General features: G+C 45.0%; 1 protein-coding gene across 1 annotated transcript in view; it reads left to right on the top strand.

Moving 5' to 3' along the window:
* Nucleotides 1-5,352: 5,352 nt before the first annotated feature.
* The window catches only part of Afg3l2 (AFG3 like matrix AAA peptidase subunit 2), a 48,338-nt gene continuing 39,257 nt past the window's right edge, over nucleotides 5,353-14,433 (top strand). The window contains exons 1-5 of the mRNA XM_052201338.1: nucleotides 5,353-5,656; nucleotides 11,258-11,357; nucleotides 11,721-11,798; nucleotides 13,906-14,009; nucleotides 14,122-14,274. Of these exons, the coding sequence (XP_052057298.1) occupies nucleotides 5,543-5,656; nucleotides 11,258-11,357; nucleotides 11,721-11,798; nucleotides 13,906-14,009; nucleotides 14,122-14,274 (549 nt within the window). The 5' untranslated portion in view covers nucleotides 5,353-5,542. The remainder of the gene's footprint in view (nucleotides 5,657-11,257; nucleotides 11,358-11,720; nucleotides 11,799-13,905; nucleotides 14,010-14,121; nucleotides 14,275-14,433) is intronic.

A 14,433-nucleotide genomic window follows, 5' to 3' on the forward strand; every position in this document is an offset into this window, starting at 1 on the left:
TCTGGCCCTTTCCAGGTGCCCGTTAAAAGATCCTTCCACACGTCACTAAAGGAGTAGCAGTCTGCTGTAGGGGGGCCCAGTGTTTTTGCATAGGAGTAAAACCTTTATCATCTGTAGTAAGGTGGTCAATGGTAAACAAAGAATGGCTTAATAATTGATGAGGCAAATAGTAATGGGCCCTAGATTTTAGTCTTTGAAGTTGTACCTTAAGATTTTGATGAGTCCTTTCTACAATAGCCTGGCCTTGGGGGTTATATGGAATTCCCATTGTATGTTCTATGCCCCATTGAATACAAAATTTTGCAAAAGCTTGAGAAGTATGAGCAGGAGCATTATCAGTCTTAATTATTTTTGGCACCCCTGACAAGGAGACACACATAATAAGATGTATGACACCTTTCACAGCCTCTCTGGTTCCCACAGTGGCCATGACACACGAACATAGGTATCTACAGTAACATGTACATAGGCCAATTTTCCAAATTCTGGGATATGAGTTACATCCATTTGCCACAAAACCTGAGGTTTAAGGTTCCTTAGGTTAACTCCCATTTTAAATGAATGATATACATCGGGAAATATTTACAGTCCTTCACATTTTGCCTGCCCTGTTCTCGAGTCAAATTGAACATTCTCAAGGCCGATGCATTCTGATGATGTAAAGCATGACTTTCTAATGCTTGTCCAACCATACTAGCAGTCGAGTGTTCTTTTGTTAATAAATCTGCCATAGCATTTCCTAAAGCAATGGACCTGGCAGCCTAGTATGTCCTCTCATATGTCCTATAAAAATTTCCTTTTTCTTGATTGAATTATATTTTGCAACTGAAACAAAAAGTGATATAATTTTTGAACTCCCAGATATAAGAGCTGTCTCTATGTCTGGAAATAAACAAACTACATATTTTGAATCTGTATAAAGATTAAACTCTTCGGGTATGTGTTCAAGGGCAGTAATAACTGCAATAATTTTTGCTTGCTGCGCAGAAAATTCTTTTGCCCTTTTAATAATTACAGGTCTATCCTTTATATAGACAGCTGAAGTTTCATCGGAAGACCCATCTGTAAATACCAAGAGGGCATCGGAAATGGGTTCTGATTCTATTTTAGAAGGAAAGATTATCTCTGTTTCTTCTACAGACTTTAATATAGGGTATTGATGTATATGATACTTTGTCCCATGTAATAAGCTAAAGCTATTCCCCAATCATCCACAGATTGAAGTAAATACTCCAATTACACCTTATTATAAGGAATGATAATTTCCTGCATTTCTTTACCAAATAATTCCCTGGATCTTAACCTCCCTTTAATATATGACTACACATAAAAGGATAAGAAGATACCATTTTTACTTGAGTATGAGGGAGATAAATCTATTCCAATACACCTTCTTGCTGTAAACATGTAGTAGGGGTGTAAGATGGTTTTTTGTTTTGTTTTGTTTTGGTTTGGGTTTGGTTTTTGGTTTTGGTTCTTTGAGTCAGAGTTTCTCTGTGTAGCCCTGGCTGTCCTGGAACTCACTCTGTAGACTAGGCTGGCCTCGAACTCAGAAATCCACCTGCCTCTGCCTCCCAAGTGCTGGGATTAAAAGCATGTGCCACCACCTCCCAGCTGTACTTTTATAATTTTTAAAGTCTTTGTCCAGTAATCTCCTGAGCCAAGCTACCATTTCTGTGGAGACAAACCCTTCATCCCATCCAGATTGTTTTAATAGTGGGTTGGGGAGGTGTACATGGGGGAGCAGCATTATCTGAGCTACCTGTTGGTTTTTATGTAATTGTATTGTTTCTTTTAATGGCCTAATCATAATTTTTACCTCTCCCTGGAAACCTGAATCAATTACTTCATGAAGTACTTCAAAATTTTTTCTTATAATTTCAACTTCTCCCTATTATAAGACCAAAGGTACCAGATGATAATGGCCCTTTAAATCCTGTATCTACTAACTGCACTCCCTCATAAAGAGAGAGTATATAATCTTGATTTACTGTCGGATCTAATCCCACACTTCCTGGTGTTGCTCTGGAGATGTAGCTCAGGTTGTCCTTGAACTTGCCATTGTCTTGTCTCAGTCTCTCCACTTCTGGGACTCTAAGTGTGCACATCATCCCTTTGGGTCTTTGCCAATTGGGGGGGAAAGTGCCCATCTTCTGATGTGGAGTATGTGTGTGTCTGTGTGTGTGTCTGTGTGTGTGTCTGTGTGTGTGTCTGTGTGTGTCTGTATCTGTATGTGTGTCCTAGGACAACTTTCAGAATTGCTTGTCTCCTCCACCTGAGAAGCCAAATCTTGTAAGTTCAGACTCCATTTAAGTTTGAATTCAGGTAACCTAACAAGTTGCCCCCCCAACAAAACTTCCAGTCTCTAGGCTAATCCCCAACAAGACAACTGTCCCTAGGTTGCACCCTCAACAAGACCAGCATCTCCAGGTTATTCCCCCAACAAGCCTGTGTCCCCAGGTTACAAGCCCACCCCAGGCCTAATGCAGAGGGGAGCAGAAGTTAAGTTTATGATATGACTCCCAGCGTGCTTCTGGCAGCTCACAGGAGTGTGGAACTCCAGTCCCAGAGGATCCAGCACTGATTCTGACCTCTGATGGTAGCAGGCACACCTGCGATGCACTTCCATACATGCAAGCAAAACATTCATACCCATACAATAAAGAAATCTTAAAAGTTTCAATGTTTTTAATTTCTGCTTCAATCTCTTAACTTGCAGTCCACTGAGAACTTGCTTCTATTTAAATTCCTACAGTCTTAGGGACTTGTGTTTAAATACAAGAGAGCAGACTTGTTCAAGTCATCTCTCTTGTATTTTATTGTTTAAACTGTACTTTTCCATCATTTTGGTGAGATTTTGTTGTTATTTCTTTCTTCTAAACATTTTCATCTGTAGGGTAATAGTAATGACCCCAGTTTCACTTCCAATTGTATTTGCCTATCTACATCTATCTATCTATCTATCTATCTATCTATCTATCTATCTATTTTTGTGATGTTAGAGGTGTGTGTTCTGCCACTGAGCTGCCCACTCTATTGTTGTAGACATTTTCACTGTTTTTATTAAAGATTCATCAATTCTATACATTTTTTTGAGGTGGGGAACAGGGTTTTTATGTGCAGCCCTGGCTCTTCAGAAACTCACTATGTAGACCAGGCTGGCTCAGAGCTCAGATATCCACCTGCTTCTCCTTCTCCAATGCTGAGAGTAAAGGTGTGTGCTACCATGCCCAGTTCTATGTCTCTTCTCCTTCTCCTCCTCTTTTTAATGATTTTTTTAAAAAAAGATTTATTATTTATTTTGTGTATATGAGTGTGCCATTGCTGTCTTTAGACACCCCAGAAAAGGGCACAGGATCCCATTACAGATGGTTGTGAGCCACCATGTGGTTGCTGGGATTTGAACTCAGGACCTCCGGAAGAACAGCTAGTGCTCTTAACCACTGCTGTCCAGCCCCTTTGGATCTTCTTTTATGTTTTTCCTTTCTGTTGTGATTTTACTCATTTACTTATTTGAGACAGCGTCTCCTGTATCTAAGGGAGTCTGAAACTCCTCACAAAGCTGAGGATGACCCTGAAATCCGGACCCTTCTGCTTTCCCCCCAAGTGCTGAGATCACAGGTGTGTACTATCGTGTCCAGCCTGTGTGGCGCTCGAACCCAAGTCCTCCGTAAGCTATGAACACGTGCGACCGAGCCACCTCCAAGGTGTACTTCGGTTTCTGATCTAACGTAAACCTGTAAGTGTAATAAAAATCCACGTGATTACAGCTCTCACTTCATCTACCCATTTGCCTGTGAGATGGAATGCGTTATTATTTTTGTTTATATTAAAATAATTCCTAAGTTTTGATTTCCTTTTGACACATGGGTTGGTTAAAATCATCCTGTTGATAACAACAACAAAAAAGAAAAGAAAGAAAGAAAGAAAAAGGAAAAGAAGGAAGGAAGAAACTTGAAGGAAAATGGATGGGAACTGGAAAACACTAATCAAGGCAATTCAGACTCAGAAAAACAAATACTATTTTTTCTTTCATATGTGGCCTCTAGACTCTGTTAAACACGAGTACGCTTTGGTTGTAAACAACGGTTAAGGCTAGGAAACCAGAAAGGCAGCCATGAGACTGGACAAAGGAAGGCTTTGAGGGAATGTGGAGGTACAGACGCTAGAGCACTGTGGAAGGGCATACTGGGGCAAAGGGAAAGTTGAAGGGAAGGATAAACCAAAGGAAAGATGTATGAACATCCTGTATGGAAACCTGTCACTGAGTCATCACCCCAGCCTCACTCTTGGTCTTTCTCTGATCCCAATTTCTAGTTTTGTTCTAGCGTGGCTAGCAAGTATGCGTTATAGGGTCTCACTACTTATGACCCATGGTTGTCTCGGTAAATAAGCCTAAAAATACTGTGCACAGGAAATTTTTTTCCTTGTTCGTGGTGCTGGGAATTGAATCTAGGCATCCACACATGCAAGTCATGTGGAAGTTTTCTATAAACATCAACTAAGTTTAGTCTAGTCATGGTGATGCTGGGTTAGACGTGGGGATGAATAATTCTTAGGGCTATTAAAGGGACTAAACATAGTCCAAGACAATTTGGTTTTGCAACTCTTTACGATCAGGTAGTTCTGACCAGTCAATCAGCATTGCAGAATCTTTAACATAACCTCAGTTCACAGTAGTGTTTGAGGACAACTAGAGCTACAGGCCTATCCCAAATACACCAGGAGAAAATAAGAAAGTAGCTGTGTTTTTGCCTTTGCAGGTCTTGCCTCATGCCTGTCAGAGAGCAATCAGTTAACTAACTACTACTAAGTTAACTAACTACTACTAACCACTAAGTAGTCAGAGTGAATGCTAAAATGTCAAACAAGACCGGTGGTCTCTAGTCCTGAAAGAAAAATGGCCCTTTTCTATAGAGCCTTTGCTAAGCTTCTTGTTAACTCTTTAAGGTCGGCTCACGAATCTTGCTCTCCTTCTTTGGCTCCTCCTGCTTTCCTTCTTTGGCCCCGCCTCACCTGCCGCAATCCTTTTTTTTCCGGCCCCGCCTCCTGCCCACCCGGACACCGCCCTTCACACCGGCTTTACCCCTCCTTGGCCTCACCTCCAAAGCCCTCATTTGCGAACACCTCTAGCCCCGCCCTTCCGCAGTCTTCCAAATCCGCCCCAGTCCCGCCATCAGCTACACTCCTCCTTTGATCCCGCCTTTTTGGCCCCACCCAAACCTACCCTCCGGCTCTTTAATAGGCCCCGCCCTTTCCCCCCCCTCTTTCTTTGCTCCCGCCTCCAGCCGGGCTCCCGTCCCTATCCCCTCCCGACCTGAGGGCGTGGTCGGCCTAGAGGGCACGTCGACGTCCGCACGCTGGGGCGGGGCCTGACGAGCACGCGTGGAGCGTGGGTTCGCGTTCTGCCGCGGGTCTCTCGCGCTGGTGGCGCGCAGTTCCGGGAGAACCGAGAAGCTGCGGGAGCTGTGGGAGCTGCGGGTCGCAGACCGCCCGCCTTGGCTCCGTGCCTGCGCGCGCCCGGGAGCGGGCCGGGCCCACCATGGCTCACCGCTGCCTGCTGCTGTGGGGCCGGGGCGGCTGCCGTCGCGGCCTTCCGCCCCTGCTCGTGCCCAGCGGCTGCCTGGGTCCCGGCCGGCGGCCCTGCCTCCGTACGGTGAGTCCCGCGTCCTGCTGCTCCCTCCGGCCAGCTTCCGGCTCCGGCGCAGGTGTCAAGGTCACCGGACCGGGGCGCGTGACGGCCTGAGCCTCCTGGTCCCCGTGGGCGGTGTTTCTCCTGACCCCGGGGCCCTGAGAGCTGCGCTGCGGAGAGGGGCTCTCGGAGCCCGGGAAGGTCGCGCCTCGGCTTTGCTACTCGCTGCCGTGGGTCTCGTTGGCTTTCGCAGCACTGGAAAAGGACAGACTAGTGGACTGCACCGGCGAGCTGGAGGGGAGAGAGAGGGCCGAGGAACCTCCCTTAACTATCTGTTGAGTTTGGAGGGGTGGCTGGCATCCTCAATACAAACCAGCAAATACCACTTGTGTCCAAATATATATTGTTCAGGGTAGAGCCTGTGTATTTAGTTTCATAACAGCGCCTATCCGGAGGCTTTGGCTGCTGGTGTAGGGCCGCACACTACCTGGTACGTTGTTATTGAAGTGATGCTGTGTTGGCAGGACCATGACACAGCTTCTTGCTGTCTGCCAGCCCTGCACGGGTTTTACTCGGAGGTATATAGCATGGTGGTTGAGGAATATGATTGGTCACTTGAGCCCGCCTTGACCACTTACTGTCCAGTGTCCTCGAGGTGGTTAGTCCAGCCCCTTCACTTAGAAGCCGGAGGTAATAGTACAGCAGCCCTTCAGTATCTGGAGGGGATGGATGCATCCCTAATCAAACTCAAGGGATGCCCCTCTCCTTTGTGCTTTGGTTTGGTTATGTTATGTTTGGGGATTTTGAGATGAGGGCTTACTGTGTAGCCCAGGCTAGCCTTCTGGATCTCCCACCTGGTCCTTCTAATCACGCTGGATCTTCACTTACACGCTCATCTCTAGATTATTTCAGTACCTAAAGTGATGTAAACAGTAGTAAACAGGCTTTATATCCTTCCATTCACTGAATAACGACCAAAACCCAACCCAACCCAGCCAGCTTCTTCTCACACTGGAAACAACCCAAAAACCCATAAAGTGACCTCAGACATTCCTCATTGCTGAGGTTGTCCTTGAACTACTGATCTCCATCTCTCAAGTGTAGGGGTAACAATTATGCACCACCATACCAACTCCTGTGTAAGTTTTTGTGTGGTTTGTTGTTTTTTTGTTATTGATTTCTGAATGTTTTTCACCAGTGGTTGGTGGATATGAGAGTTGAAGCCATGGGTAAGGATGACTGAGGGTACCTGTTTTGAAACTTGTCATCTTTGCATCTGAGTCCTCATTGTTTGTACCCTGTACTGCCCTGCTGTAGGCCGTCTGTTCAGTGTTTGACCATTTCCCCATCTTACCTTGCTCATCTGATCCCTTCCGTTTTATAATCAGTGGACATTGGAACTCAGGGATCTACCTTGTGAGATTGAATCTCATAAAAGACCTTGGTGGGACTGTTGTCCCTGTGAGTCACTAGTGAACGTTGAGACACAAGTCCTCATTTGGACAGCTACAGCTAATTGGTATGACTGTGACGTATACCCCTTGTGTAGGGATACCTGAACATTTCTTTGCTGTACAGAATGTATATAGCCCAGTATAGCCTTGAACATGCTATCCTCCTGCCTCTGTTTCCTGAGTGTTGGAATTACAGGCGTGGTGGCCCATGCCTGGTTTATTAGTAGTATTGGGGCATCAAACCCAGGGCTTGTGCATTCTAGACAGCCACTCCAGCTGCTACGTCCTCAACCTCCAGAGGGCACTAAACTCTCCAGCCCCCAATAGTACATTTGGAGGTGATAATATTTGTGAAGTGTAGCTTATGTGTCTGGTTCCATACCAAGCTGCAGAGACTTGTCACGTATTGTGACATGAAGAAGTCCTCTCTCTTCTGTGTTGTCTTCATTTCTCTACAGCTAACCCTCCACATCAGTACTTTGAATTGAGAGTATTGAACATGGAGAAACTTTCCCCCTGGAAAACACAGTATCGTTCCAAAAAGATTCAGTCCAGCAACTTAAAGAACAGGTCCCTTGTATTATATCAGTAATATAAAGGTGGTGTCTTAGGGTTTTACTGCTGTGAACAGACACCATGACCAAGGCAACACTTAGAAAGGCCAACAATTTTCCTTTTCTTTCTTTTTTTTTCTTTTTTCTTTTTTTTTTTTTTTTTTGGTTTTTTGGATTTGGTTTTTTGGAGACAGGGTTTCTCTGTATAGCTCTGGCTGTCCTGGAACTTACTCTGTAGACCAGGCTAGCCTCGAACTCAGAAATCCACCTGCCTCTGCCTCCCAGAGTGCTGGGATTACAGGCGTGCGCCACCACTGCCGGGCTAAAGCCAACATTTAATTGGGGCTGGCTTATAGGTTCAGAGGTTCAGTCCATTATCATCAAGGCAGGAGCGTGACAGTGTCCAGACAGGCCTCGTACAGGCTGGGTTGAGAGTTCTACATCTTCATCAGAATACTGACTTCTAGGCAGCTAGGACTAGGGTATTAAAGCTCACACCCACAGTGACACATCTACTCCAACAAGGTCACACCTTCAAATAGTGATGCTCCCTTGCCAAGCATATTCAAATCATCACATTCCACTCCCTGGCCCCCATAGCTTGTTCAAACACATGAGTCTATGGGGGCCATACCTAGTCATAGCATAATAAAACAGTAAATTTTGTCCAACTTCCAAAGTCCCCATCGTCTATAGCAGTCTCAACAATGTTAAGACCAAAGTTCAAAGTCGCTTCTGAGATTCATCCAATCACTTAACTGTAATCCCCAAGGCAAGACAGGAAACCAGCTGGATAAACTCCAAATATCTCCATGATTGATGTCAATGTGGTTTTCAGATCTCCAACTCCTTTTTCATCTTTGTTGACGGCAACAAACTTATTTCTCCTGAGCTGATTCCACTCCCTGTTAGCAGCTTTCCTCAGCAGATATCTCACAGCTGTGGCATCTTAAACATCTTGGGGTCTCCAAGGCAACTTCAATGTCACAGCTTCTTGTTCCAATGTCTGGGATCTACACATGATCTTCTGGGCTCCTCCAAAGGGCTTGGATCACATTTCCAGCTCTACCCTCTGTGGCACTGAAAGCTCAGGTTGTTTAACTTCATTGCCATTGCTGTTCTTGGTGATCATCCCATGGTACTGCCATCTCCAATATGGCAGGAGTCTTCCGCTGCAACTAGGCTTCACCAATAGCCTTTTATAAGCTCTTTTCATGGTGCCAAGCCTCAATTCCTTTGCATGACCCTTTCAGTCCTGGGCTATCAACTGCAACTAAAGCTGCACCTTTACCAGTGGCCTTCCATGGCCTTTGATAGTGCCAAGTCTCAGCTGCGCTTCATGACCCTTTCATGCCTTCAAAACCAGTACCACCTGGGTGACTCTTACACATTACCAAGTATAGCTGCAGCATGAGTTACAACCTTGGCTATCTCTGGAACACGGCTTTGTGCTCTAGAAAACACTTCCCAGAAGATTTCACTTCAGTGATGCTGCTCTCTCTCTCTCTCTCTCTCTCTCTCTCTCTCTCTCTCTCTCTCTCTCTCTCTCTCTCTCTCTCTCTCTTTTTTTTGGATTTGTTTTTTTCGAGACAGGGTTTCTCTGTGTAGCCCTGGCTTGGCTGTCCTGGAACTCACTCTGTAGACCAGGCTGGCCTCGAACTCAGAAATCCGCCTGCCTCTGCCTCCCAGAGTGCTGGGATTACAGGCGTGTGCCACCACCGCCCAGCCTTAATTCAATTTAATATCCTTGAACACAGGATTCAGCTCCACTTCACTTCCTGGTGCCCCTTTAATACTTGAACCATATATTTTAATTTTTCCTTTCTCAGCTTGCTATACTTGTTCAAAACACTCATGAGACTTAACCAGAGAACAAAGTCTCTGCTGGGCTTTTTTGGGTCTTCTTTTGTCAATGCAATTAATATAAATCTCTTTATATTAGACTCAGGTAGACTCTTCAGACAAGGGCAAAAGCAGCCACATTCTTCACCAAATTACCACAAAAGCAGTCTCTAGGCCACATACAGAAATAATTCTCCATTGATCCTCTTGAACTAGGTCTACACAGTTCAAATCACTCTCAGTAACCAAGTCTTCCATATTGCTACAAGGATGGCCCATTAAGCCCCAGTTAAAGCATTCCACTGCTTTCCAAATCCAAAGTCCCCAAATCCATATTCTTCAAGACAAAAGCATGGTCTGGCCTATCACAGCAATACCCCAGTCTCTGGTACCAACTTCTGTCTTAGGGTTTTACTGCCCTGAACAGACACCATGACCCATTTAATTGGGGCTGGCTTACAGGTTCAGAAGTTCAGTCCATCATCATCAAGGCAGCAGGAGCATGACAGTGTCCAGGCAGGCATGGTGCAGACTGAGCAGAGAGTTCTGCATTACCATCTGAAGGCTGCTAGCAGAATCCTGGCTTCTAAGCAGCTAGGGTATTAACTCCCATGCCCACAGTGACATACCTACTCCAACAAGGCCACATCTCCAAATAGTGCCACTCCCTTGGCCAAGCATATTCAAACCATTACAGGTAGTGAGTGAATTACTACTTCTTGTCTGTTCGTTTAGCAACTGATGAACATTGAGTTGGTAGCATTTTTTACTATTATGAATGATGTAGCTGTGAGCATGTGTGCATTTTTTTTTCTAGACAGAGTTTCTTTGTGTAGCTTTGGCTGTCGTGAAACTCACTCTGTAGACCAGGCTGGCCTCAAACTCATAGAGATCTGCCTGCTTCTGTATTCTGAGTGCTGAGATTAAAGGTGTACACCACCACTGCCACTGTGTGTGTGTTTTTTGAATAGTCATTTCATCAGGTTTTTTGAGGGGAAGGTGGAATTGCTTGGGTACTATGGTCTTACACTAACTTTTTTTTGTACATTTGAGGTGTGTGTGTGTGTGTGTGCGCGTGTGCGCGCGTGCATGTGCATGTCATAGAACTCATGGACAGAGTGCTACTTGTGGGAGTGCACAGAGGACAACTTGTGGGAGTTGGTTTTCTCCTTCCACTATGTGAGTGTGGGGATTGAACTTAGGTGGTCAGTTGTGGTGGCAAGTGTCTTCATACACTAAACTGTCTCACTGCCCCTCCCTCCCCAATATAAAACGTGCTGAGATTTGCCAAACGGTGTTCCAAAATGGCTTGGTCATTCATTACATCTCACTAGCAGTGTGCAAGGGTTGTAGCAGTTGGCTAGTGTAAGGATTGTCAGTGGTATTTCTCCTCACAGAAGTAAGATAAAGTTGCTGTTTATAAGCAGCACTGGCTTGTAACTTCAGGTAAGTGCCTGAAAATGAATCAGCATGAAACAACAGAGTTTGGGTTAAAGTTGTCTTTTGAGTGCTATAAATCAGATAAACATGCCCAAATTAATGTCTTTATACTTGGACTTTGTCCTGGGTTGTGTCTGACTTAGAAGCTCCCGAGATTTTTGGGTAGTTACTGCCAATCTCCTGCTTCTGTTGCTAGGTAGAGAATAGCTTTGGGACATCAAGCCTTCATTCCTCCCAAAGGGAAGTTCACGTCTCACTTCAGGGTATCAGGAATGAAGTCCTTCCCCTCTGTTTTGTATAATAGCCTCATGCTCTTATTTAATGTTGTGTTGCAGCTTTATCAGTATGCCACGGTCCAAACGGCACACAGCAGAAGTTCTCTTCTGAGGGATGTAATTGCTGCTTATCAAAGATTCTGTTCTCGACCTCCCAAAGGTAAGCTCTTAGGTCTGACTCTAGTGCTCTGTGTTCTTGCTAAAGGTGCATACCCTGGGAGAAGGGGCTTTCTATGTGGGTACATAGGCTGACCTCAGGGTGGCTAGCTGTTGTCTGCTCTGTCCATACCCTGGCTTCAGCTTCTGTCTGATAGTAGCAGGGGAAGTTATGTCACCTATAAGTGAACACCTTACAGCTAGCTGGTGGAATTGGAACCTCCATATTGCAAACTGTATTATTTATTTACACTTTGATGTATTTCTACAAGAGGAATATTTCTAGTAGTGTGTCAGCAGCTTTATAATAATGTGCACAAAACCTGATGAATTTAAGCTTGAAGATATTTTTTATCTTTTCTAACAGGATTTGAAAAATACTTTCCTAATGGAAAAAATGGAAAGAAGGCCAGTGAACCTAAGGAAGCTGTTGGAGAAAAAAAAGGTAGTTTTAGAAGAAGGTTGAGTTTGTTATTTTCCTTTGATATATCCATCAGAGTCACCTGAAGTTGGCTACATAACTGTAGTTATACACCCCAGAGTTCAATAGGCCCTGTTTGATTCCTTGATTCTCATGTTATTTCCTGCCAATTTACACAGTGAAGTAGTTCAAATTCACTTTGGAGAGGGACTGACTGCTCAAACTAACATTGTTTTGTAGGTATTTCTGATACATAATTTAAATTACTGAGAAAAGTCTTAGAAACCCAACATATGCAATTTATTGTGGGATAGTGCAGGCTGGGGCTTTGTTTTTTAAATAAAGATGATGATGATGATTGTTATTATTAGTTTTTTGTTTTCATTTTTTTTTTTTTTTTTTTTTTTTTTTTTTTTGAGACAGGGTTTCCCTGTGTAGCTCTGGTTGTTCTGGAACTTACTCTGTAGACTAGACTATCCTCAAACTCACAGAGGTCTGTCTTATTTTGCCTCCCGAATTCTGGTATTAAAGGCCTGTGCTATCACTCCCTGGCTAAAGATTTATTCTAAATTATGTGTGTTTGTGTATGGGTATGTGCACATGTGAGGGCCGGTGCCTGTGGAGTTCAGAAGAGGCCATCAATTCCCCAGTGTTGGGGTCACGGGTTGTGAGCTGCCTGTGGGGGTGACATGGATACTGGGAACCATCCTGGATCCTCTGGAAGAGTAGGAAGAACTCTTTAACCACTCAGCCGCTGCCCTAGTTCCATAGTGCAGTTTTTAAATTTTTATATTAAAAGTTTAAATTTAAAAATGAAAATCCTGAACCTTAAGAGAGCCCTGTCTACTGACTTGGAGAAGGTTTTTTTTTAAGTTTGAGCAGGGCAGGTGGACAGATCTTGCGGTACCAAGTCTTCTGGTCCCATTTCATAAGTATGGTGCAGTTGAGCACAATGTTTGACACCTAATGGTGTCTAGTGGCATCCCTTTTAGGGAAATGTAAGTCAGGCCTTTGGCCTTTTGTTATTGGTGGTCCTGGTCATTGAGCCCAGGTCCTTACCTATGCTAAGCAGCTCTACCATTGAGTGACATCCCCAGGCCAGCCCCAAGGCTCTGGGTTGCAGTGTTGGTTATATGGGCAGCACTATAGGATTTACCAAAGTCATAGTCCAATAGTTGGCAGGCTCACCAGTGAGGAGACTTTCATTATATTACTACAATGTAAGTAGTCCTTTGGATGTACAATGTAAGCATTCTTTGGATGCGACCTTACCAAAGTAGTCAGGAATACTGGTATCCAACCTGCACTGTGCCAACTCTCTTTCTCAGTGCTGTGCTGTCAGGTGGCCTGAGCCGGTGTGTGTCATATCTGCCTCTGTACAGGCAGTGGTTTAGTGACTGTGTCATGAAGCCATGAGGGTGACAGGCACTCGTGGCCATACCGCCTGCTCTGTGAGAGAGGTTGTTTCATGGTGGTTGGTGACATTAGGATGGTACTTGTAGGTCACTGGGAAGATAGAGAAGGGACAGAATCAGTGAGTGCAGCAATTTGTCTGGGCCTCTTTACAAAGGGTCAGATCTTTGTGGAGGAGGGCCTAAGTAACAAACTGGTCACCTCCAGTTCTGGAGGCCACCACGCCAGGTTTTTGTGGTGCTGGAGGCTGAACCCTCGGTTTTATGCGTGTTAGGCCCATACTGCCCACGAGTTACTTACTCTCCCTCCCATGATCCTCCGCTCTCCCTCTTACATTCCCAGCCCAGCACACACTCTTTAACTTTGAATGAGGACTCAAGAATTCACTCGGGTTTAAACCTGCCCCTCTTTGTTCACACATGTCACATGGCAACAAATTACTCGGGCCCTTACTTAAGCTCAGCTCTTCCTCTGGAATGTGTGTGACAGTAGCAATCTGCTGGGGCTATTGGTTACTGTGTGTTTTCTGAGGACCTAGGCGAGAGTGCATTGGGGCCTCTTGGCCTTTGCAACTTTGTGTCAATGCTTGTCCTCAGAGTGCTTTCTGCAGTGTGTGTCGGCCACTCAGTCTCAGGGTGGAGCTGTGCAGGCCTTGGACAGTGGGAGGGGCTGCGTGCTGGATGTGTTTCCTGCTGGACATGCCGCTCTCCATTTACAGAGTCACAACTCTCCGGCCCCCAGTCGTCTGGAGGTGCAGGAGGTGGGGGAGGGAAGCGCCGTGGCAAGAAAGAAGATTCTCACTGGTGGTCCAGGTTCCAGAAGGTTGGATTTCAAACTGTTACTTTTGAGGTTGGGTTGGTGTCCCCCTGCCCCCCAAAAAAGCCTACACAGCACAGATCATATTTCCGCACAGAAACTGTGTCTCTCTGTCTAGGGTGACTTTCCATGGGATGACAAGGATTTCAGGATGTACTTTCTCTGGACTGCTCTTTTTTGGGGTGGAGTCATGATTTACTTCCTGGTCAAGAGCTCTGGGAGAGAAATCACGTGGAAAGACTTTGTCAATAACTATCTTTCTAAAGGAGTGGTAAGTAATGTGGGGCTGAGGGTGTCTGAGGGTGTTGCAGTTTAGAGGGGGAAATGCAGCTGTGTTAGAACACAGAGTGTCTGTCATAAAATAACTTTGCATGTTGGATATTTTCCTTGACATTTTCTTTCTTTTTTTTTTTTTTTTGGATTTTTGGAT

Source organism: Apodemus sylvaticus, chromosome 13 (genome assembly GCF_947179515.1).
Source record: "Apodemus sylvaticus chromosome 13, mApoSyl1.1, whole genome shotgun sequence".
NCBI lineage: Eukaryota > Metazoa > Chordata > Mammalia > Rodentia > Muridae > Apodemus > Apodemus sylvaticus.